The sequence below is a fragment of the Lissotriton helveticus genome, chromosome 2_1 (assembly GCF_964261635.1).
Source record: "Lissotriton helveticus chromosome 2_1, aLisHel1.1, whole genome shotgun sequence".
Lineage (NCBI taxonomy): Eukaryota > Metazoa > Chordata > Amphibia > Caudata > Salamandridae > Lissotriton > Lissotriton helveticus.
The window spans coordinates 1,307,601,314-1,307,626,357 of NC_136059.1; the positions used below are offsets into that span (position 1 = coordinate 1,307,601,314).

The window sequence follows — 25,044 nt, forward strand, 5'->3', positions numbered from 1 at the left end:
AATAGGGTTTCACCCCCCTTCAACCTGTACCAATTTCCTACAAAGAGGTATACCAACCACTTCAACTAAAAATCTATTTACTCTCAAAGGTAATTTCTCAGCCTTGAAAAAATTGCAAAAGTACTAATTGTAAGCATAGGATTGAGTGGAGTTCCAATGTGGAAATGAGGAAGGAATGCTCCTGTATTTATTAGTGGTATGTGCAAAGTGGTTTCTCCACATGAATATCTATCCATACTAATATTATAAAGAGAGAGTCCAAACCTTTCACGCCGGTAATCTCAGTAACCACAGCACCAATCACAACACCCAATACAGCGTTGGAAAGGGCAGTTGCAGCAGAAGGACATAGGCTATGCAGACGGCCACCATATATATATTTTTTTTTTTTTGCAGAGTTTTGTATAGCGTGAACTTGACCCGAACTGAATCAGGTATCAGAGCGCTTTACATAGCACCAGTTACGTTACATGAGGACACATTCATTTTTGTTAGGCACGGGGAGATTAAGTGATTCGCCCAGAATCGCAGGATGCTTGGCGTCGTTACCAAGACTCGAACCCAGATCCTCAGGTCCGAGGTCGAGCGCCTTAGCCATTAGGCCAACTCCTCTATACATTTAAAAGGTAAAAGAACCGTGCCAGCAAAGTAGTCCCTTGTGGGCGAGTCTGCGTTGTGCTGTGGGCGTGGGCTGGGGGCGTGACTAACACTGGGGGCGTGTGGTACGGCCATCACATCGTGGGCTGTGGGCGTGTGCTGGGGGCGTGACAAACGTTGGGGGCGTGTGTCCGCCCTTCATGCCATGTGAGTCGTACATACAAGTGCCAATTACGTTGCTGCGCAGCATCAAGGGGCACGCTGGGGGCGTGACACGCTGGGGGCGTGACACGCTGGGGGCGTGAGAAACGCTGGGGGCGTGAGAAACGCTGGGGGCATGTGTCCGGCCTTCATGCCATGTGAACGCAATTGCGCCGCATCAAGGGGCACGCTGGGGGCATGAGAAACACAGGAAGCGTGTGCTACGTTCCGCCCTTCATGCCATGTGGGTCGTACATTAATCAGAAGATCGTCTGCTGTGGCCGTGTTCTGGGGGCGTGTCAAACGCGTTCACCTGGATGCCTGGTAAGTAACGTTACTGCAGCCTCTCCTGCGCGCTGTCACTGAACTCTCTCATTCAACGAAATTACACGCGCCTGTTCCCATCAACCAGGGCTCTAGCCAGGCTCAGGCGGTGGATCAGTACACTAATTACACATGCCTGATAACATCAACCAGGGTGGCAGCTGAGCCTCAAGCGGGGGAACACGCGCCTGCTAACATAAAACAGGCCTGCACCTGGGCCTCAAGCGGGGCAACACGCAAATGAGCGTGTCTGCGGGGACAATTACTGCACCCTCTCCTACTCGCTGTCACTCAACTCTCTCATTAAACGGATTTACCCCGCGGCTGATAACTCTCTCATTCAACGACATTACACGCGCCTGCTAACATCAACCAGGGCTGTATCCGGGCTCAGGCTGCGGATCACTACACCAATTACACGCGCCTGCTAACATCAACCAGGGCTGCAGCTGGGCCTTCTCCGTCCCTATTCTAATGAAACAATTTTTTTTATCTACCGCGAGATTTTAAAATAAATTGCCCTTGCCAAATACACACATTACACACATTCTATTTCATACCCGGACAACGTCGGGACGGGCTGCAAGTATATACATATATATATATATACATAGTGGAGACGGGCATATGACGGCAAGGAGTAAAGTAAGTAAATAAAAAAATGTAACTATTTACCTTGTGCTCGCTGCATAGCCAACTCTGCGAGCTGCCACTGTCAGTGCCACATATGCGTCAATATGAATGGATGAGTCACAGGAACAGCGGATCCCTACTTCCTTTTCTGCTAGATAGTGACCACAGTTGTGGTATTTTTCGCTTGTAGAAGTGACAGGTATTACCAAGCCAACATGAAATACACATTTTAAAGTATACATTACAGAAACAGGTAACACCTTGAGAGAACCCTGCCTGCTCCCTCATTGCTGCCTGCTACTATAGTCAAAGGGGAAAATGCCACAGTGGACCGGGACATCTTAAGGATTTTGGGGGCCCTGGGCCAAATGTATTTCAGGCCCCCCTGTTCAGGACAGCTTTGAATTTATGATCTAAATTCAGCTCTTTCATGCCTTCTTTGGCCACACTCATATCACTGCCAGTGCACAGGCGCACTTGTATAAATTCTAAATGTGTTTACGTCTAATATTCGGGGATAGTGATGTATTTTCAATATTGTAACACAGCAGCAGCTCACGAATATTACTGCAAATAACCTCTGTTACACCCTCCCATTACCAATCCTGTTTTGATCTAAAAGAAACTTTTTTTATGGATGCTGAATACAACATAAACACAACATTTCTCAGCAAAATGTCTGCAAACGGATCTCACACATCACCCACATTAAAAATAAATTAAAGGAAAATGGTATTTAAAACAATCTGTTTAAGAATTATTCAAGGTCATCAGGGCAAGACTCTGCAGAACAGAGCTGGCTCTGTCAGGGGCCCCCAGAAAAGCCTGGAGCCAAGAGCCTACGTTGCCCATGCCTTAAAATGTCTCTGATCGTGGGCCATTCCCCTCTTTAATATGCACCTACCCGGAACCGGAAGTGAGTATTCCCAACAAGCGGAGTCCCTGTGGGGGCATGCCCAAATTGTTGACGGTGTCCAATGCGCTGTGTCTGTTCAACATGAGCACAGACCTTGTACACTGCTGATTAAGCCCGTGCCCAGCCTAAAACAGTTATTAAATGTTTGGTATTTTATGGTTGTATCAAAAAAACAATTCCTGAGGGTATGATTACTTGATAGAAGACACAGAAAAGCAGCTGCGCCACACTACCAATGACACAGTATTGATGCTAAGAGTACATACCATGCTGTTCATTTTGGAAGACGTCGAAATTGTCCTTTGCTTCCGTAGGCTGGTGCTTTCATCTGAATGCCCTTCTCTGGATTTTAACGCCATTCTGCTACTTCCGGAAGTGCCTTCCGAAGAAGACCTCAATCGTCTTTCAACAAACCGCCCTTCTCGGAATGGACTCAGACTGCTGGCATAGTTTACTAAATTAAAAAAAAGTAAATTCTCATATAAATGTTGTTAAGAGCCTTGAGGTCTATTTTTCTTTAAGTAAAGCAAAGCTACTTGAAAAGTAGAAAACAATGTTAATATTCAAATCAACTCTTTCTATTTAGTAGTGGTTTATACATTGGATTGGTAACAATGCATATAGGGTCTGATTTAGAGTATGGCGGACAGGATACTGTTCCACAAATGTGGCCGAAAAACGGGTCTGCCGAACAGATGTACTGCACTCTAATTTGTGAGTCAGTAGAATCATCATGTTTCCGACAGCAGAGCTCCACCTGTCTGGTCCACAGCCAGAAACCATCCACTGATGACCTGACAAGTTCTGGCCGTCAGTGTGGGTCCATCAGACTGTACGCACTATTAAAAGTAGGTGGTCAAATATATATTTTCAGTTTGAACCTCCAGGAAACCCCTGGTGTTATTCCAAAAGCAAACTTCCAGTTTGGGAGGTTGTTTTTGGAATACAAAAAAGTTGGTTGAGCAGCTGCCTGAACAATGGCTAGCATTCACCAAATTTTTGGTGCATCCACGATGAAGGATCCTCTAAAGGCACAGAGAACTCATCAGGGACAGTGAATATCTCGAAATATGGCAGGTGGTAGTCCATCCAGAATGGCGGAAGAAATCCTTCTGCCATCATGATGGACAGCAGGCCGTCCAGCATACTTTACATCAGGCCCATAAATAGTATTGTTCTCTGAATACCCAAACTGGCATAGCACAAACTCTTTGTTTATTGTATCAGTAAGGAGTGATCCAAATTTTACAATGATGCTACTATGCAGTGAATGGTCCGCTATTAGGAACCACAACGTATTGTTCACAAGACTTAGCTAACATATATAGATGCCTCTTTTCTATACATAGCAGGGCAGATAGTTACTTTACAATAGATACACAGACATGTCAGATTGAAGAAAATTCAATTTCACCCTTAGTTTGTCAACATTCAAAGTTATGCTGATGCTGTCAGTCAGATTTTTAAAAAATGGAGAAATATTTCAGGATGTGGGGTTTATGAATATCATTAGCGCATGCCCACCCACAGATGCTCATGCCCAGGTGTGTCAATTGACATGTTCCACTCTCCTCCTCATCCAAGGAGATAGCTGCCCCATTTGTACACTAGCTGGGTGCTGCCTGGATGCTCTTGGACTCGATTTGCTGATGGGTTGTAGCAGCTTGAGGAAGGCTAGGAGTTGTTCAGCTACTGCTCGGCTGTGCTCACCCACCTGCCTCGGAGTTGAGGGGGAAGAGAAGTATGTGCTATAGCGAGCAAGTTCCACAGATGGCTGCAGTCAGCCACAGATTCAACTCCTGCATCTTCCAGTAGCCCTGACAAGAAGGTGGTTACCTTGCTGTCTGCAGTGTAAGAGATTGAGGACAGATTGCACCAATGAGGAGTGCGAGGTGAGTCAAGCGGGGCCCACAGCGATACCTCTAAAGGATTTGAAAGATACCAGGAATTATGAGAACTTTACTCATAAACTCAATTAAGGAGCCCTACTTGCAGATACAGCATATTTAGGGATTCTGAGAAACACATAAGTTCTACAGATAAGTCAAATGTCAGTTTGAATAACTATCTATATGTACCAACACACCTGTTTGGCGCAATCACCCTGTTCACCATCTTATTATAACTTTCAAAGACTTTATGCGCTATAAAGAGTTGACAAAGAGTTTATAAAGTACTTGTGGTAATATGCCAGTATGAGGAGACAGATATATTAATCACAACTGGAAGGACTGGTTGAAGACCCCCTATGACTTGGGAGGCTGAAGGGCGATTACGATGTCAGGCGGAAAGCCTCCTCTCGACAGTCGGATTCCCCTTGACCGTGTCAGAACCCTTCAGACCGATTAGGTCGGTTTACAATTAGTTCGACCGATTACGATGTTTGTGGTCAGATTGTATCCCTTTAAGTACATCAGACTGTGTGTCCTGTTTTGAGCAGAAAGACAAATGTATGTTTTAATCTGTTCAAGACCGCCAGGGAAAGTCTGGTGTTCTGAACAGAAAAAAATAACAAATACCTCACTCCCCACACTATGGGAGTTTGTTTTTGAAGAACAAAAACTTGTTGATCAGTCGGATGTAGTGGTTGGCCGCAAACTTTCAAGGCCTTCCAAGGAGTTACCATGTTGGCAAAGTCAGACATCTCTTTAGGGCCACGTACATCTTTAAATATGGTGGGCGGTAGTCCAGCCAGGATGCTAGAGGTAATGAACCCTCCACCCTGACGGATGGCAGGCCACCCACCGATCTCAAAATCAGGCCCTATGTGAATAAAAAAACAAAGAGATTATGTTGATTATGAAATGGCGAAAATAAGAGCGAGTCTGCTGCCTGATTATGTACTTAAACAGGCCTAAAAAGAAGTACAAGATAAGACAGTAGTAAAAAAACAACTTAAGTGGGTAGAGCATTATGAAACTACTTGAGAAACCAGAAGTAGGAAGCAATAATGGTATAGTAGTGATTATTCATGGTTAGCAAGCACTCTAGAACACATGAAAAATCTAGTAACGGTTCAGCATTGGTATTGGTAGATATCTGAATATAGTTACCTGGAACATGGCGCAGGTTATTAAGCAGTGGTTTGAAAGTGAACTAGGTACACAGGAAATAGCAATCACAGCACTTCAAGAAATGTTGCATTTTTTAGAACACAAAAGATAGCTAATCTCCCTCGCAAAGGCAATAGATGAAATGGAAAAGGACTTTGGTGAATTTCCAGTCCTTCTGATGCAAGACCTCAATGGGAAAAGTCTACGGGTCTCAGTGGGGAATTTTTCTGAGGAAGCCTCTAAAGGTCTGGAGAGCTAGATCATATGTTTACACTCCACCAGATAGATAAAGGTGGAAAAAGGTGACTGAAACTGTAAAAGCAATCGACCTAGTTGTAACCAATAAAAGTCTATTGTGAGATTAACCTGCAAGGTCCACATTTGAAAATGTGAGAACAAGTTCCTTATTTGAATATGTAATTATAACATCCCACTATTTTTCTCGTCGAAAATGCCTACACCTGGGTGAACTTTGTGGCAGTGATCTTCGCACAATAAAATTGGTGATATATGCTGATACACAAATCTGCGATCAACAGTGGTAGGATGACCACCTGGTGATAATAAACGGAAAATGGCTAAGGTGGATGAAAAAGATTACAGATGTCCTAAAGTACACAATCTTTGAACTGAATAGGTTATATGACGGAATAACCCAGTGAAACAGTCTGCGCGCCTTTACCACGCATTTTTTACCCCGCATTTTTTTAGATCGCATATGCTCTTACAACATATGCCTTTACCATGCATTGTTTATATATACATATATTTTTATATATAAACAATGTATTTGTGTGGGGAGACCCCCCACACCCCTAATCTTAACCGTAAATGCTTGGTAAACGCATTCGTTATAAAAGCATATGCGTTCTAAAAACATACATGGTAAGAAATGTGTGGTGAAGGTACAACATGGTAAAAACCACGTTGTAAAGGCTGTTTCCCACTGAATCATGTTGCACAGATGAGGTTCTTTGTGTATATAACAACTTCATTGCAATATTTAAAGAGAAATCCTTGAAAAAATGTGTTTGAGGCATGACCAGAATTGTGGTCAAAGTAGAAGTAGAATTGTGGTCACAGGAGAAATTTCATATTGGGAGGGAATATGTGAAAACTCGACAAACAGATAAGGAACTCACTCGGACTGCCCTAGAAGTATGTGGGGATGTGAGATGCGAGATGCGGAGTGCGTGAGGGGTGGAGTAATCACGAGCGAGTGGAGTCGCATGGAGCTTCCAGGTGCAAGCTGTGTGGTCCACAGGCCATAAGCCTCTGGGGAGAACTAAACAGACAACAGTGGGCTAAGGCATAGGCAATAGACGGCTACTCATGTTTGAGCAGAACTGGCCAGTGTTAGGTCAGTGTGGCTTGCTCCCAAGTGGTGCCTACCTGTTTTTAACCTGCCATCTTGGCTGCAACTTCACGCACCTTCCAACACCCGCAATCTTCCTTGGTACACTCGCAGGAAAGTGGGTGGGCTGAAGGAGCAAAAGCCGTCAAGGGGGGTGCTGCTGACCTCCGGTCTGGGAACCGCTCTCCCTCCACGCAGCTCTGCCTGACCGCCACCGTCGATGACCTATGGAGCACGGGGTTCGAGACCGCTCTCGACCTGCTCTCCGTGCCAGATTGCCTTGGCAGTTACTCTTGCCATTTCAGGACTATTTCAGTCCTAGTGCCTGCAGTGTTGTAATTGTTTTCTTCCCTCTCTGCCCTGTATTTTTATTTCAGCCCAGTGCTTTTTGCTATTGTTTTCCCACTCTTTTGCTGCACTCTTTAGACCCACCCACCTCCCCGATCACCATTCCCACCTTCCCGCCTCCCCTCTTCCCTACTTAATGGAAGCCACTGCGCAGTAGAGCGAGTGAGTGCCCTGACCTCCGGCCTGGGAACCGCTCTCCCTCCATGCAGCTCTGCCTGGCCGCCTCTGCCGCTGACCTAGGAGGACAAGGTTCGACATCGCTCTTGACCTGCTCTCCATGCCAGATTGCCTTGGCAGTTTCTCTTGCCATTTCAGGACTATTTCAGTCCTAGTGCCTGCAGTACTGTAATTGTTTTCTTCCCTCTCTGCCTGTATTTTAATTTCAGCCCAGTGCTTATTGCTATTGTTGTCCCTCTCTGTTCCAGCACCCGTTAGACCCCGCCCACCTTCCCGATCGCCGTTTCCCACCTTTCCGCTTCCCCCTCCCCTACTTAATGGAGGCCACTACGGGGCCGCACGCAGTGGGTGCATTGCCACTGATGGAGCAAGGTTTCATACGTATAGAAACTTGCTTGCACTCTGTCCTCTCGAAAATAACCTCTAACTAATTAATCAACATGTATTGTTTAATAAAATTTGCATTTTCATGACATTTCTAGTAACTAGGGGAAGCTTGACAATGTGATTTTACTAACATTAACCCGAGTGTCTTAATATGGCCGCCAAAAACGCGGGAACTTTACTGCGCATGTGTCCGCCACATCTAAGTGGTGTGACATATTTCTGCTTTGGAGGGAATATCTCGCTTCTGTGCCCTAGTGGCAAAAATGGCTGCTTTAAATCTCACATGCTAACGCATATGCTACAGCTTGTACTAACTTTGTTTGTTCTGCTTAACTATTTTTTTTTTTAAACATATTTTATTGGTTTTTCTTCCCCCCCCCCCCCCCCCCCCCCATTTTCTTTATAACATTTACAGGGCACATTAGTTACGATCTATTTACAGCAAAGAATTAAACATAATATTACAGACAGTGAACAAAATCAAATAATAAACAAACTATTCCCTCCCCCCCTGAGGGCCTAGGCCTACCTTCCATCGAATGAAGGGTTCCCAAATTTGTATTCCCATTTTCTTACCATTTTTCCCCCTTCTGGCATATATAGCTGTTTCTAACTTTTGTATTGACATTTCTTTGCCTAACCATTGATGATATGTTGGAGGGTTAGGATCTAGCCAAGCCGATGCCACAATCAACCTCAAAATCGCCATTGCAACAAACAGAAAATATTTACAGGTCGGTTGCTCACCAATACTTATCCCCAATAACATAACAGCTGGTGTTAATTCTATATTCGAGGTCATAGCAATCTGAAAGAAATTCGTAATGTCTTGTTTCAGTTTATCCAATTGGGGGCAACTTACAAAAATATGTGAAAGATCTGCATCTACATTTCCACATCTAAAACAGGTATTTCCAGTCATACCACCCCACTGAGCAATCTTAGCGGGCGTGTAATACAAATGATATAATATCTTATAATGCTGAGCTTGAAGAGACGATGAACACAACGCTGTCCTGCCCATTTCCATTGATTCAGTGAAAATGTCCCTGCCCACATCTGTATCCAAATTTAAATCCATGGACCATTTATCTCCCCATTTCTCTAAATCGTCCTTCTTTATTTTCATCATCTCTAAATAAAATCTTTTAATCGTGCAATCAATACCTTTTTCCATAAGATCCATTATTGCATTTCTTTCGAAGCCCGATGCGCCCCCTTGCTTATTTATGAGACAGCTTCTTATTTGAAGATATTTAAAAAAATGTTTAGTATCCAAATTAAACCTCTTTTGCAATTCGGCGAATTGTAATATGCCATAGGGACCAATCATATCTCCGACTTTTCTTATCCCCCGCCTGTCCCATTCTTGGAATACATTATCCGAGAAGACCTCACTAGAGAGCGAGGGGTTATTTTTTAATCTGGTATAGAAACTATACTTCCCAATTCCCACCTTTTTAGATATTCCTTTCCAAATATTATGTGCAGCAATTACAGTCTTGAAACGTGTTCTTTTAAAATAACTACCCTCAGAGAATCTCACAAAAACATTTTCAGCATTCATACCAAGAGCCAAACCATAAATAACGAGCGATCCAAAATCATGCCAGCCCTCCTTTTCTGCTCCTCCAATCAAACCCACCATACATTGTAATGCCGCTGCCCAATAATAGAGTTTTAAATCAGGCAGAGACCAGCCCCCTCTTTCCCGCGGGAGCGACATAAACCTCATGGCCTTCCGCGTCTTGCCTCTTGCCCAGACAAATCGGTTAATCATTTGTTCACAGATTTTGAACCACTTGTTATCGAAAAATAGTGGAATTGCTCTAAAGACATATAAAAATTTAGGCAAAACCAACATTTTAATGATATTCACACGTCCTACTAATGATAAGTGCAGATTTTCGTAACGATCTAGATCTTTCTTAACTTTGCCTATGATTGGAGCTATGTTTTTTTCCACTAAGTTATCTAGGTTTGCTGAGATGTTAATTCCTAAATAGAGCCCTTCATGTACAACACGATTATCATTACAGATAGTCATAGAATTCTTGATAATCTGGGTCTTTAAGGTATTCAACGCATAACCAGATACCTGTCCAAACTTTCGGGCCTCCCCCTCTATCGTAACAATTGCCTCTGTGGGGTTTGGTGTTATCACCGCCACATCATCGGCATACGCAAGTATCTTACAGGATCCCAACATTGTATTCAATGGAGTAATGTCTGGACACAGCTCTATCCTGCGAATTAGGGGATCCATATACATGGCAAACAAAAGGGGCGAGCAAGGGCACCCCTGCCTTGTACCTCTCTTAATTGAAAATTGATCCGTAGTGCCTCCGTTAACTCTTAAAGCTGCGACCGGATCCCTATACAGAGTTTTTAGGGCTTTAACAAATCCCTCCTTCATCCCAGCTCTTATTAGGATATGCCACAAGAAGTCCCAGGAGACCCGATCAAATGCCTTTTCAGCATCGAGCAACATTACAGCCATCGGGTCCCCTGTAACTTCTGCGGTGTCAAACATGGTTATGACTTTCCGGGTGTGATGTGTCGTCCCTCTACCAGGAATAAAACCATGCTGGTTACTACTAACCAAAGGAGATATAATGGCTGCAAATCTTGTTGCCAATGCTTTTGAGTATATTTTAGTATCGCTATTCATCAGCGTGATTGGTCTGTAAGACCCTGGCTCAGTTTCTATCTTCCCTTTTTTTAATATTAGAACAATGTCTGCGCCACTCCAGGATTTAGGGATAGATTCCCCAGATTGTGCAGTTTGTATAGTCTTAACTAAGTCTTGCCCTAGACTCTCCCAAAAGATCTTATAGAACTCTAAAGGCAATTGGTCCGGGCCAGCAGCCTTACCAGAGGGCAAGTTAACCATGGCTTCTTTAACTTCATTAGGCTCCAACACTTTCTCTAGATCTTCTGCATCCTCGGTAGATACCCTGACCACCGGAACGCCCTGAAGATATTCCCTTATCTCTACCATATTACTAGGATATTGCTCATCGTACAATATCTGATAATATTTCCTGAATACCTGCCTGATTTCCTGTGAGTCTGAGTGTATTTTCCCAAGCTCATCCCTAATCTCCCTAACTATCCCCGTTGCTGCTATCTGTCTGGTGCGCATGGCAAGTACATGTCCAACCTTTTCGCTAAACTCGTAGCATCTCTCCCTTTTGATAGTGAAGTTCTGAGCTGCCTTATTCGCCATATCTTCTTCCGCTTCACTTTTTACTTTCATTAATTCTATACTAGCCTCTTCAATCAATTCACCCCTTATTAAAGATTCATAGAGGTGTTCCTCCGTCTCTAAAACAGCCCTCTCTATATCACTGTCCCTAATTCGTGCTACTTTCCTTTTATGAGCGCTAAAGCTGCATGTCTCACCCCACGCTCCAGCCTTAAAGGCATCCCAAACTACTCCTACTGGGGCACTACCTCTGTTGTTCTCAAAAAACTCGCAGATCCATTTGGACATATGCTTTATATACTTTTTATCCAGGAGAAGTCCTCTTTCAAAGGTCCAAATCCTACTTACTTTACTTCTCCCTCCCAACTTCATTGTTAATATTAAAGGGTTATGGTCACTTAAAATACGAGGAAGCCTATCAATTTCCAATCTATTCAATAGGTCTGTTGAGACCAAAAAATAATCTAATCGAACACAAAGATGATGAGGTGCTGAATAATATGTAAATCCTGTTTGACCTGATTTAATACTACCCCAAACATCTTGCAGATGGTTATTCTCTAGAAGATTGATAAGGGCTTTGTATACTCTTTTCTTCCTCCCTTTATAGGGCCCTGATGACCCTACCCCCAACCCATCTGCCCCATTAATATTTAAGTCTCCTATAATTATTTGAGGTGGCCAGCCCACTAATTCTGTATCCAGAAATTGCAGGATTTCTGGATCGTCCTGAGTTGAGCCATATACTGCTACTAAGGTTGTCCATACACCGTCTATTAATGTCTCAGCCATGGCCCATCTACCCCATGGATCCTCTAATTTTCTACCGATCACCACATTTCTGCTCCGTGAGAGGATGGCTATCCCTCTATTTTTAGCCCCTAGTTTAGATCTTGCTATCAGGTGAAATCCTAATTGGTTAAGACAGAACTCCTGAGTATTCATTACATGTGTCTCCTGTAAAAATACATAGTCTACATTCATCTGCCGGAGACGGACTGCTATCTTTTGTCTCTTTTTTGAGTCATTCAAACCACAAACGTTCCAAGTTACAAATCTAACTGCCATATCTGAATGTTGAAGGAACAGCCTGCTGACTGCACACTGCTAACACTCAAGTTAGGTGGTCCATTCTTTCCAACTTTTATCTCCAGGTCTAACTTAACACGTATATACCTTTCATTACATAGTCTATAATGACAGTTCCTGTCTGAATCATCTTCTTCCTCTTCAATGCTCTTGTGCCCTGCCCCTTCCCCATCCCTCCCCCTCCCCTGACCACCCTCCCACTGGTTCCCACCCCCCCTACAGGCAAATAGGTCAACCTGACCTATATCTGACCTACGGTGCCGACGGGATGTCGCCCCCTCACCCCCCCGATGCTCATATTAAACTCAACAAGTGTTACCCCCTCTGATATTACCACTCACTCTCACCTCAACTACCCCTCAATGCTTCCCCAACCCAGAAAAAGAGAAATACGACAACCCCCTGAACCAGTGTATATCCACCCCTATTCCCTAATCTGCAGTTATACAGCAAATCCTATTCATAATCCTGAACTTATAGTGAAATATTAAAGTGGAGTATGATAGGATAAACATTGCATCTAGCATTACATTTCTACCTCTTTGCTCTGAACATTTTTACTTTTATTGTCTTTTTATTTCTACTTCTTCCGAGAAAGATCTCTAACAGCTACCAGCTGCGATCCACGCTCTTCAAGTTCCCTTTGTTGAACCTTCTGCTTGCCTCTAGATTCACGTAAAAAACGTAGGTACTCTTGTGCCTTAATTTCAGAGTGGAAGATCTTAAAGTTTCCATTCAACCCAACTTTCAGTCTTGCTGGAAAAAGAAGATAAACTTTGCAACCAATGTTCTGAAAAGGGGTGATCATCTGCCGCATCCGCCAACGGCTCTCCACGGTGACATGGCAAAAATCAGGGCGAGCGAAAAATACTACGTCCTTATAAGTACACTTCGCATGTGGCTTTGCCTTGCTAATTATTTCTTCGCGCAATAGATAGTTGCCTACATAGATCAAAATTGCGCGGGGTTTGCCCTGAGTCTCTTTCCTCATCATCGGGAATCGGTGTGCCCGTTGGATCTCATGTTCCCAAACCCATGATGTCATTTCGGGAAAGGCACCCTTTAAAAGTTCGATCACAAATCCTCGTACATCTCCCCCCTCCTTTCCTGTCTGTACTCCAAGTAGTCTAACGTTATTGCGTCTTTGCCTATTTTCTGTCTCTTCCAGCTTCCAAAGCATATCATTTGCGGTCTTCTCCTGATCCCTCTTAGTGTCCTGCAATTTAACCACGTCCTCCTCCAACTTGCCTGTTCTTTCCTCCACCTCAGTAACTCTCCCAACCACCTCTTCATACATTTTACTAATTTTATGAAGTGAGGATTGAATTTTTTTGTTGGCGTGTCTAGCTCTTCTCTTAGCATTTTGACTCTCAATGCGAGCCTCATCCTGCATTTGCTTTAGAGGGGATAGTAAGACTTCAAAGTTAGAAGGATTCACATCCACGTCTACTTCCTGTGTGTTAGCTTGCGAGATATCAGCATTTATATTATCAGGATCTCCTGTGGACATCACTCGACTTTCCAAAGTGTTCTCCCACTCAAGTCTTTTGGCAACTGATTTCACTGGAGTCTCGTGATGTTCCCTAACCGGGATCTTATGTCTAGAGCTATGCCTTTTGCTCTTACTTCTAGTCTTACTCTTACTCTTACTCTTACTCTTACTCTTATTTTTACACTTGGCTTTGTTTTCTAGTGCAGATTTGCTCTTTTCAGTGGGGACGGAGTTAAACACTCTCTTGGGGCCTTTCTGTACTGTATCATGCTGTATGACAATAAGTTCTGCCTCGCTATCAATAGAGGTTGAGGTGCTGTCATATTCCAACTCTCTATCACTATCTGATCCAGTATCAGATACCGACCCAACAGAGGTTTCCAGCTCTGATTCCGACAGTGGGTCTGGGTCCGGGTCACTGTCCTCACTCTCGTCCTCGTCATCTGCCTCATCGTTTCCGGTAAAAAAGACATCCTCAGTGGGTGAGGCTGGGACTGATACGAGCATACCCAGAACATCTCTATCAGCCATATTCTCAGAGACTATATTGCTTGCCACCGTGTTCACTGCCCCCAAAACCACAATCTTACCCTCACTCCCTTGGGGTAAGTCCAGAAGCGTTGTGTCTGCACCGTCTGATATATACACCTCCTTATGAGCTCCATCCTGGGGTTGTGAGGTGCCAACTGCATTATCTGCAATATCTGTTATCAGCGCTGCCTCTGCACCTTTAACTGCAGACTTACTCCGACTGCTCTCGTTGCTTTCAGACATAGGATCCGCCTCTGTGTTAGCTCCGCCCCCTACTCCGCCTCCTGCTGAATCCACTGATAACCCCAGCTGTTGTACGGGCTCTGTAACTTCCGCACAGTCATTCACCAAGTCTGCTCGGTAAGTGACGCTCTTCATTGCGCTCCTCTCCTGCTGCTCCGCCAGGCATCTCTCCCGCTTCTCTACCGCGCTGCACAGAGCTCTGAGCGGCGGAATGGTGAAACCTCGAACAGGCTGCTGAACTTGTTGGGGGCATGGTATGGGGGAAAACGTCTCCACAATGGTAGTTTGCCGCAATGGGGTCTCTCTTACCGTTGTCTCACCATCAGCAATCTGGACATCGTTACGTTTTACTGCCAGCATCTTTTTCTTTGCCTCAGTCTCCTTCTCACGGACCTTGTGCAGCTTGCTTTCCTTGGCTGCCTCTCGTCTCTGTTGTGCTTTCACTCGTGCTTTCCCTCTCAAATTGGAGGCAGGGACCCCGGGACTATCCGAGTGCACATCATCGTTGTCGCCTTCGTCACCCCATTTGCCTTGTGGCTCCCTGTGCTTTTTAGGTGATCGCACTATCTTGGGTGCCATCTTACTTAGCAGACTCCTCCAGTCAATCCGCCCAGAGTGCGTCAGGCGTGCCAAAAAGGAAAAACCGGCTGTAGAAGAGATTTTTGATTTAGCCTGTAAAATAACATCAAGTCGTAAAGGCCATAAGAAAGATGCTCCGAGCATTGCCTCCGTCAGCTACACCTTGCGTTCTATCCAATGTTAGTTGTATTCACTACCATATAGAACAATAGAGCAGTAGTAAAAGTGAGAGGCAATCCGTGTAAAATAATATTCTTCCAAAAACAGTCCGTTAATCCAGTCTGTTAATCCGTTAAATTTCAATTCCATAGAGGGTATTCCATAGAGAGTATCCGTCCTCGTCGTAACAAGAATTCATCATAGCATCATAGCATCGGGAGGAAGGTCTGGTGCGACTGACCCCTACAGCCTCTCGACGGCCATCTTGCCCCTAGGTGGAAAAACTTCTTCCTCCTGTTCTGCTTAACTATTAATGCGAAAGTTAAAATAAAGTAATGGGGTTAGAGTATAGATAAGTGGTATACAGTGCATTCATTTATTTTTGTATTCTAACATGTTTTTCTTTGACTTTGCTGATAGCTCGCACTTGGGCCGCAATACTGATAAAACTCCATCTTGGACAAAGCTGCACATGCACACTCTAACTCCGAAATTGCTGAAGCATTGGCATTGAACCTCAGCCAGCACTCTTCTTACCCACGATGGTCATGGGAACCTGCTCATCTGACCTCTAGAGAGGAAGCTTCAAAACACAATGTATTCAAAATGTGTACCAATATTGCTGGGTGGAATAAAAGTGCATGGGAAAATAAATTAGGGGCGGTAACTGGAATCAATTTAAACCAATATTGATATTATCTCATCTTAGTATGGTGTGATGCCCTCTCCTCATCTTTCCAACCAATCACTGAAGGGGAACACATAGATTTGCAACATTTAGGGGTGGTACATTGCATTCAAAATGGTATAACCAAGGTATGTTTAGATAGAGAAATTGTCTGACTTGTCCGAGTAGCTGACCTGTCACTGACCCAACGACTGCTATAGGAGATCGAGAGCAGAGGTGCTAGCAGAGCACTCTGTCAGAAGAATCGAGGTGTTGGGGAAATTATCGATTACCCGGTCGGGGTACTAATTGGCTTTCCCGAGAGAGAGGGGTGTGTCGCTGGCGTTCACTTAGCTGAGGTCACCTGTCCTGATCTGCACCTGTCTTGTCCGGTGGGCACCTGATTAGTCAGGAGCCTGTTCCATATTTTGCCCCAGCTCATGGCCAGGATTGGTCATTGCACCATTCTAGGTAAATATAATCCATGTTGTATGTCCTTGTGCTATTTCCCTTTCTCACCCTTCCCAGGTACCGATGTTTAAAGGTGTTACTGTGATTTCTTACAAACTTTATGTCCTACTGGTTATAGTCTTGCTTGTAAAATTTACGGTCACGAAATTGTGGCCTCTTTCATTTTGACTCAGAAAATATTTCATAGATAAAGGTTTTTTTAACTTTCCCCGAGTCTGTGGTTATTACAGGAAAAGTAAATGTGTTAAAGTATTGCCTGTTTATGCTAACTCCCTCTTCGATCCCTAGGACTTATAGCAAAGGTGACAAGGATTGGTAAGTTATGGTTTTCAGTTATAAGTCCTAAAAGGACTCAAGGCACTGATAGGGTGATTAATTAATAATTAGTTCGGCAGGACTGCTAATTCAAAGTGTGAATGTAATATGGGCCAGGTGAGTGTGGTAAAATTGAGCTAGGAGGTCCCTGCGCGCTCTACCACCCCGCAGCGGCTGCAGCGGGTGCACCGAAGGCACGCCAAAGGCAAGCCAGTCTGCCAACAGACCACGCCGAACATGACTCACAGCCAGTTCTCCTGCCTCCACTGCTGCCAGACCTTCACCTTCGCCACCAAAACTGCCTCCAGTACCACCAAAACCAACACCAGCGGCGCCCGCAGACGCATCCTCCTCAATGTGCGCTCCATGCACAAACACCCCTTGGAGATTTGGAACCTACTCGACTCTCTCTCGCCAGACATCGCCTTCTTCACGGAGATCTGGACCAGTTCCTCCTCCAGCCAAGACATCAACATTGCCATCCCGGAAAGATACAAGATCCAGAGGAAGGACCGCCCGACCACCCAGGAGGGGGTCTCGCTATCGCCCACAAGAACACCCTTTGCCGCACCACCTTCAGCGAAACTTTCCCCTCCGCCCAACACCTGCACTTCCAGATCCAGACCAGCCCCAACTTCACGCTCCGTGGAACCCTCATCTACAGATCCCCCGGCCCCCACCTCGACAATGAAAGGCATCCACTCAGAGGGCCACATGGACCCATGCCCCCCTCATATCTACCACAGAGCCACAACCACCATCGCACCCAAACTACAACATGTCATCAACACCACCTTCGAAACAGGCACCTTCCCAGATGATTGGACATGCACAGAAGTCAGGCCCCTGATTAAGAAACCCACAGCTCATCCCACTGACCTCAAAAACTACTGGCCCCTCTCCTCCCCTTCACTGCCAAAGTGGCAGAGGAAACAGTCAACAGGGAACTGACACGATTCATCGAAGACAACGCCGTCCTCGACCCTTCTCAATCCGGATTCTGGAGCAACCACAGCACCGAGAACGCCTTACTCCCCGCCACTGATGACTTCCGCACCCTCCTGGACCAAGGACCCTCCGTAGCCCTCTTCATACTCGACCTATCAGCAGCCTTCGACACCGTCTCCCACCGCACACTCATCGCCAGACTACACGCCGCCGGCATACAAGGAACAGCCCTAGACTGGATCCGATCATTCTTCAACGGATGAAGCCAAATATATCACTGTCCAGCTCAAGTGCAACTGTCCCCAGATCGTATTCTCAGCCTGTGTGGTCCGTGGAGAATATCATACATGGGCATGAGAAATCACAGATGTCCACTCTGTCTATCAAACACGGGGGCATATTACCAACAACTAGCAATAATTACCGCTATGTTGGCTTAGCGGCAATATTTTTATCGCCGAGCTGCGGCGATTTTTATCGCATAGGAGCCTTGCTATTATCAAGGTTTATCTCCTAAGCGATAAAAATCGGCCGAAATGCATGAATATCGCTGAAATGTCAGCGATATTCATGCATTACCGAGCTAATGCTCTTAGCCATGTTATCCACCTACCATTGGATAACATGGCTAAGAACTGCTCAGGGGCAGGTGTTAGCTTTTGGAGATATTCGCGCTTAGCGCGAATATCTCCAAAAGTTGGTAATAGGAGATAGCGATGTTAGCGACTGTTTCCAGTCGCGAACATCTTGGCACGCCCACTTTGCATGTCATTAGTGATAAATGTCACTGACATGCAAAGCGGGGAACAAGATGGTCACTATCTCCTACTAGCTGTCGCTAACTGGTGTTAGCGACAGCTAGGTAATAGGGAGATAATTTTATCTACGCTTTCTTGGCTTTTAAAGCCAAAAAAGCAGAGATAAACCCCCTTGATAATATGCCCCACGATTTCTTAAAACCCAATAAACTCTTTAAACTGAACCCAGGTAACCCTCCTCTTAAAGCACAAGGTGACAAACCTCAAGTGATACTTAGCGTAAATGAAGCAGGCAACCTTTCTAATATGGAGGGTCTTTCAATCGCTCCCCTGATGCATCATCAAGAGAGAAATAACAATGTAATTATTGTGCTTTCTTCAACCTTGTAGCCAGTTGACATTGTGGCAGACCATGTGTCGACATCCGGCCTTGAAAATTCCATAGCTAACAACACAATGTCAGCACCTTTTTTCCCTTGAGCTATTGAGACAGTGGTGCAGATTCACTACACCAACAAGGGGGATGCGATAAATGACCTAGCTGACACATCCATGACCATCTGTAAGTCTCTACCTGTAATGCTGAGCTCCTCCCCAAGGATTGACAAACCAAACCAGGAGACAAACTCAGAAAGGTTTTTACTAAATGATCCAGGTGCAAAATTACTAGAGAACATGGAGCAAATTTAGCAACCAATTATACTCCTGTCTGGAACACAACAACAGGAACAGTATTTATATCTATTAACCCAACTTTGTTTGCAGCCACCAACTCGCTAACATGGTAGTCTAACAAACTGGAACTTCAGATTGACCACATGCAATCACTGGTAAACTAACTAGCCAACATAGCAGGACCGACTCAAAGAGCAGGACACACAAATTGGCAAGGTGTTTTCCCGCCTTACAAAACCTTGCAACACATTGTCCATTCAGAGAGAGAGAAACCGTGTAGGCATAAGGCTACCACCCCAAGTTCAAAACAACTGACACACAGAAATACCACCTGATAAGTCAGGGTGCTTAGAAGACTAGCAGAATGTACTGGCCACATCCAGGAAAGTATTCACAAAAAGAGAAACAAAAGTTTAAAGAATAACAAGAGAAATCAACTAGAATGATGGGCTGCCGAAAAGGTCAACATAAGGGGGCACTACTATCAAAATTGAATACACAAACTTCCCAATATTCCATTAGAAGCAGCTGGCTCAAACATGGAGTGATACAACGACAAGGAACAATGCAGTGACCGATAATGTAAGTCAGCCTGAATTCAAGGATGCCATGAAACCAACTTTCTTTTCAGGATTGAAGGAGCAAACAAACATGCTATGTCAATCAATCAATCAATATAACTTTATTCGGAGTCATAAAAAAGAACATCCATAAAAGCAATTGTACATAAAAGACGAGAACAATGAAAAAAACAGAAATACATACATTTCGTTTCACTTTCCACTAGTAGGTTACAATTATATGCAGTATAAAACATGAACTCCTCATATAAAAACTTGCTTTCAGTTCCTTTCACTTTACATTAATACATTACAATTATATTTAGTGTAAACATAGGCACGTCTTGTTAAAAATGTATAATTACCAGTCTATCATTACAGGTTGCTTTAAAAACAGCCCCTCCGGTTTTCCTTATTTTTCTTTGTCAGACCAATTATACACTGTTTTCAAGCTCGCTTCCGGATTACTCTTCCTCACTCTGCATTTCCTTACTCCATTGTGCATGTACTATTTATTATAATCTGAGTGGAGGGAACTAGTATGTTTTTTTCGAGCGTAAAAAACAGCCCATAACAATGATGACATTCTGCAGCAATTCTCTAATGTTGGCAACGATTGTAAAAACAGGTATGCAGGGCGACATTGTACAAAGGACATATGTCTAATAAGCGGGAGAACATACCATTTTCTATATACATTATACAATTTATAGAAGAGTACCACGTGCACAGTATTCTGAGGCATCCCATCATCACAAGGGCAATTTTGGAGATTTGAAGATCAGTCATTCATAATGGGGTAGGCAATTAATCTATTAAATATGTCTAATCTTAAACGTGTGAGAATAAACCTATGGCAGGCATTTAAAACACATTTAAGATATGGCTGTATGTTGAAAGTAGTTAAAATCAATTGGTCAATTTTAGTATTTCCAGATGCGCCATTGCTTCCTTTTTATTGTTTTTATACTAATCGTTCATAGTGATTCTGGTTTCTCGAAATACTCTGGGTGAGCCATATCACAAAAGAACCTCTGAACGTATGCCAACCATGCAATACGTGGGTAAGAGGCTGATTTTAAACAATCACCAATTAGTGCACAATTGAGGTCTGTATGGCCTGAAGTCCAGATTTTATGCCACAACAGAATTGGTTCTAGCTTAATCATGTCTGCAACAGAGGGGGCACCAAGTTCAGCATGGGATATGTCTACTGAGGTACTTTTAGGGACTACCAAAAGATGTCTAAAAAAAGTAATTTTCTATTACCTGCACGCCTTCACACTTCTTTCATCCCCATATGCCTGCCTCATATAAAACTATACTAAGGCACTTTGCTTTGTATATCTTCAACATCATCTCAGGGGGGTTTGAGACCAATCGCATTGCAAAGCTACTGAGAGCCCAACATGCCTTACTTAATAATTTCTGTCTATTATCGATTGCATTATTCCAAGTACATGCTATGTCATAACACCACTACAACACAGAACAATGCCATCAATGACACAGAAGGCCGGGCTGGGAGTAACATATCCTCATTTTCAGCAGTCCTTTTCGAGTGAGAATCCTGTTACCCCAACGAGATCTACTTGTTGAAGGCCTTTGAGGGATGAAAAAATCAGTAAAAAACACCTGCCGCCCCGTAAGAACAAAATTATACAAGGAGGAACCCAGTACAGACAATTCACCCCTCTTCACTTATCCGCACCTGAGCATAACTCTTGTGATGTTCAGAGCATGATTGATCCGCAGGTCTTCTCCAACGCAATGCCCTATCCCAAAGCAAACATCCACCCCTACTGGGACTGGACCCACACTCAGTAATTATGCAATTGTCACACCAGAAAACATATACACAGTCACCCCAATTTCCCTAACCAAATCTGAGGGTGGAACCTCAGACAGGAGTAGATAGCGCGAGCAGGGATGCTGAAAATTCCTCACTTAAAGTTAGATTTTCAACGCAGTATCATCAATCAATCAATCAAGCAGTACTTGTTAAGGGTGATAATCACCCCAAGGGGTATTCAGGTACTGCTTGAGGTGGAGCTACTTGAAGGTAGGGGTTACGGAGGTGGACAGAGAGGTCATTTCAGACTTTGGCTGCATGGTCGGAGAAAGAGCATCCTCCCGCTTGGGTACGATGAAAGTGAGGAATGGTGGCGAGGGCCAGGGAGGCAGACCGCAGGTGTCTGGTGGGCAGGTGAAAGGTTAGGCGGTTGTTGAGGTATTCTGACCCCGTGTTTTGAAGGGCTTTGTATGCGTGTGTGAGCAGCTTGAAGTGGCAACTCTTCTTGATGTGGAGCCAGTGCAGGCTTGAGAGGTGGGCAGTGATGTGAGATTATCTGGGCAGGTCCAGGAACATTCTTGCTACTACGTTCTGGATTGTGTGAAGGATCCTGAGGAGGAGGGTGGTAGTTCCGGCGTAGAGTCCATTTCTGCAGGAGGAGGGTGGTGGTTCCAGCGTAGAGTCAATTTCTGTAGTCAATTCAACTGGTAATGATAAGGGCTTGAGTGACAGTTCATCTGTTGTCGATTGGGATCCATCGGAAGACTTTATGTAGCTTTCTGAGGGTGTTGAACCAGATGGAGGCCACCGAGTTGACCTGTTGTCTCATGGCGAGCTCGCTGTCGGCCATGATTCAGAGGTTAGGGGTGTGGGTGGTGGAGCTGGGTGCTGGTCAGAGTATGGACGGCCACCAGGAATAATCCCACAGTGAGGGAGGTATTCTAAAGAGGAGAACTTTAGTTTTGTTGGTGTTGAGTTAGAGGCAATTGGCTGTCACCCAGTCAGCAAAGTTGGTTATAGCGTTCCAGAAGTTCGCTTTGGTGGTGTCGGTGTCTTCGGTGAGGGAGACAATGAGCTGGGTGTCATTGGCGTAGGAGATGACATTGAAACTGTGGCTGAGAGCGATGGGTGCCAGTGGAGTCATGTAGACGTTGAACAGTGTGGGGCTGAGTGAGTAGCCCTGGGGTACTTTGCAGATTATGCTCTTGGGGTCGGAGGTGTATGATGGGAGACAGATTCTCTGAGTGCGTCTGGTGAGAAAGGAGGATCGCAGCTTGAGGGCGCTATTGTAGATGCTGATGCGGTGAAGTCTTTGGATGAGGAAGTGGTGGGAGTCGGTGTCCAAGGCCGCTGACAGGTCAATAAGTATCAAGGCTGCTGACTCACCGATATCAAGGATAGTTCTGACGTTGTCCATGCTGGCTGTAAGGGTGGTTTCTATGCTGTGGTTTAAGCAGAAGCCGAATTGGGAGGGGTCGAGTAGGTGGATGGATTACAGGTAGTCTGTGAGTTGTGGTTGACGGCTTTCTCTAGTACCTTGGTTGGGAAGGGGATGAGGGATATTGGGCAGTAGTTTTTGTAGTCGGATGGATTTGCTGTTTGTTTACTTCAGAAGGGGGTTTGACTTTGGTGTGCTTTCAGGTTGCTGGGGAGGTGTCTGAATGCTTGATGATGCTGGTGAGTGGGGGTCTCATTTCTTTGTGTCCGTGGTACAGGCATGGTGGAGGTAGGGGTCGGTTGGAGCCCTGGAATGGATGGATGTCATGATGGATGCTGTGGTTTTGGTGCTGAGAGGTGTCCAGTCGGTCTAGTAGTTGGGAGGGAAGTTGGTGGAAGGAGCAGGGAGGTCCGGTTATGGCAGGTGGAGTTCGAAGTTCTTGTAGATGTTGGCGATCTTGGTGTGGAAGAAGTTGGCAAGTGAGTTGCAGAGTGACTGAGAGGGCTGGATGGTGTTTCTGATATCGTCTAGGGAGTAGAATTCTCTTACCATGTGGAATAGTTCTTTGGTGTGGTTGGTGGACTGGAGGCAGATGGTGAGTGTGGCTTTCTTTGCTTCTCTGGTGGCTTGGTGGTAGTATTTGAGAGCTGTCTTCAAAGCTATGTGGTGTCTGGATCTCTGCTGGTGTATCAGCGTCACTCCAGAGGTTTGTATTTGCGTTTTTGTGCTTTGAGTTCAGGGGTGATCCAGTTGGCGTACTTGTTTGTTCTTCTGTTGCAGAGGGTTTGGATGGGTGCGATGGAGTCTGCGCTAGTGGTGATCCATTCAGATAGGAGGGCGATTTACATCATCAGTTGTGGGGAGGGTTGGGGTGTTGAGGGTGGTTATCCATTGGGATTCGATAATGGTGTTCCAGCTTTGGCTGGCGGTGAGGGGCGTGGTGAAATGGATGATGCTGCGGTTCGTCGAGGTGAACATGGTTGTGTGTCTGAACCAGATCTTGTCACTGGACGTGAAGATGGGTTGGTTGGATGTGAAGCTGGAGGGGGGCGTGCGAGGCGATGGGCGGGTCTGGGGGGGGGAACACTGTGATATGCTAGTGTCAATAGGCCTAGAGGAATGGTGGATGGCCAGTTGCCTAGCAACTGGTCATACTGGACAGCTCACTGGGGTGGTGAGGGAATCAGGAGATCCGATCAGGTGGAATCTGTTGTCCAAGATGAGGCTTTAATGAGGCTAAAATGTCAGGCAGGAGGGCAGGGTTCGGGTGACACAGGCTCACTAATGCTGGACAGCGGCTGGCATTAAGTACCCTGGGGGCTGGGTGGGTTTGTGGCTGTGGCGGTTCTGCGGGGCAAGGCCTGGAACACGCTAATGTCATAGGCTAAGAGGAATGGTGGCTGGCCGGTGGCCTCGCAACCGTACCCACTGGGCACGTAGCTGGGGCAGCGAGGGAATCAGTGGAGCCGGGCCGATCAGGTGGAGTCTCTTGTCCCAGATGAGGTTCAATGAGGCTCAAATATCACTCAGGAAAGAAGGTTGGGGGCAACACAAGCTCAATAATGCCACGCAGCAGTTGGTATTAAGTAGCCTGGTGGGATGGGCGGGTTTTGGAGGGAGAAGTCTGTGCCACAATAGCATCATAGGCTGAGAGGAATGGCGGCCCTCCGGTTGCCTAGCTACAGGTTGCGTTGGGCAGGTAGCCGATGCAGCAAATGAATCGGGCAAATGGAGTTTCTTGTCCCAGATTATGCTACAATGAGGCTCAAATGTCATGCAGGAGAGAGGGGTCAGGGCGACACAGGCAAAGCAGGTGGCATTAAGCAGCCTGTAGGGGTGGGCGCATCTCGGGGCAAGGCCTGTACCGCACTAGAGCCATGGGCCGAGAGGAATGGCGACTGTTAGTTGCCTAGCAACCGGTTGCACTGGGCAGGATGCTGGGGCAGCGAGGGAATCAGGGGCACCAATCAGGTGGAGTCTCCTGTCCTACGTGAGGCTTCAATGAGGCTCAAATGTCATGCTGGAGAGTGGTGTCGGGAGTGACAGAGGCAGTATAAATCGAGGGGCAACAATGACATACTGAACAGGGCCAACATCCTTTCCTACTGCAAAACATTCCTTCCCTAACG

The 25,044-nt window shown here is 45.3% G+C and overlaps 1 protein-coding gene across 1 annotated transcript in view; it reads right to left on the reverse strand.

Moving 5' to 3' along the window:
* The window catches only part of CCSER1 (coiled-coil serine rich protein 1), a 2,545,713-nt gene that overhangs the window by 2,082,995 nt on the left and 437,674 nt on the right, over positions 1-25,044 (reverse strand). Inside the window, exon 3 of the mRNA XM_078676231.1 lies at positions 2,938-3,125. Coding sequence (XP_078532357.1) covers positions 2,938-3,125 — 188 coding nt within the window. The remainder of the gene's footprint in view (positions 1-2,937; positions 3,126-25,044) is intronic.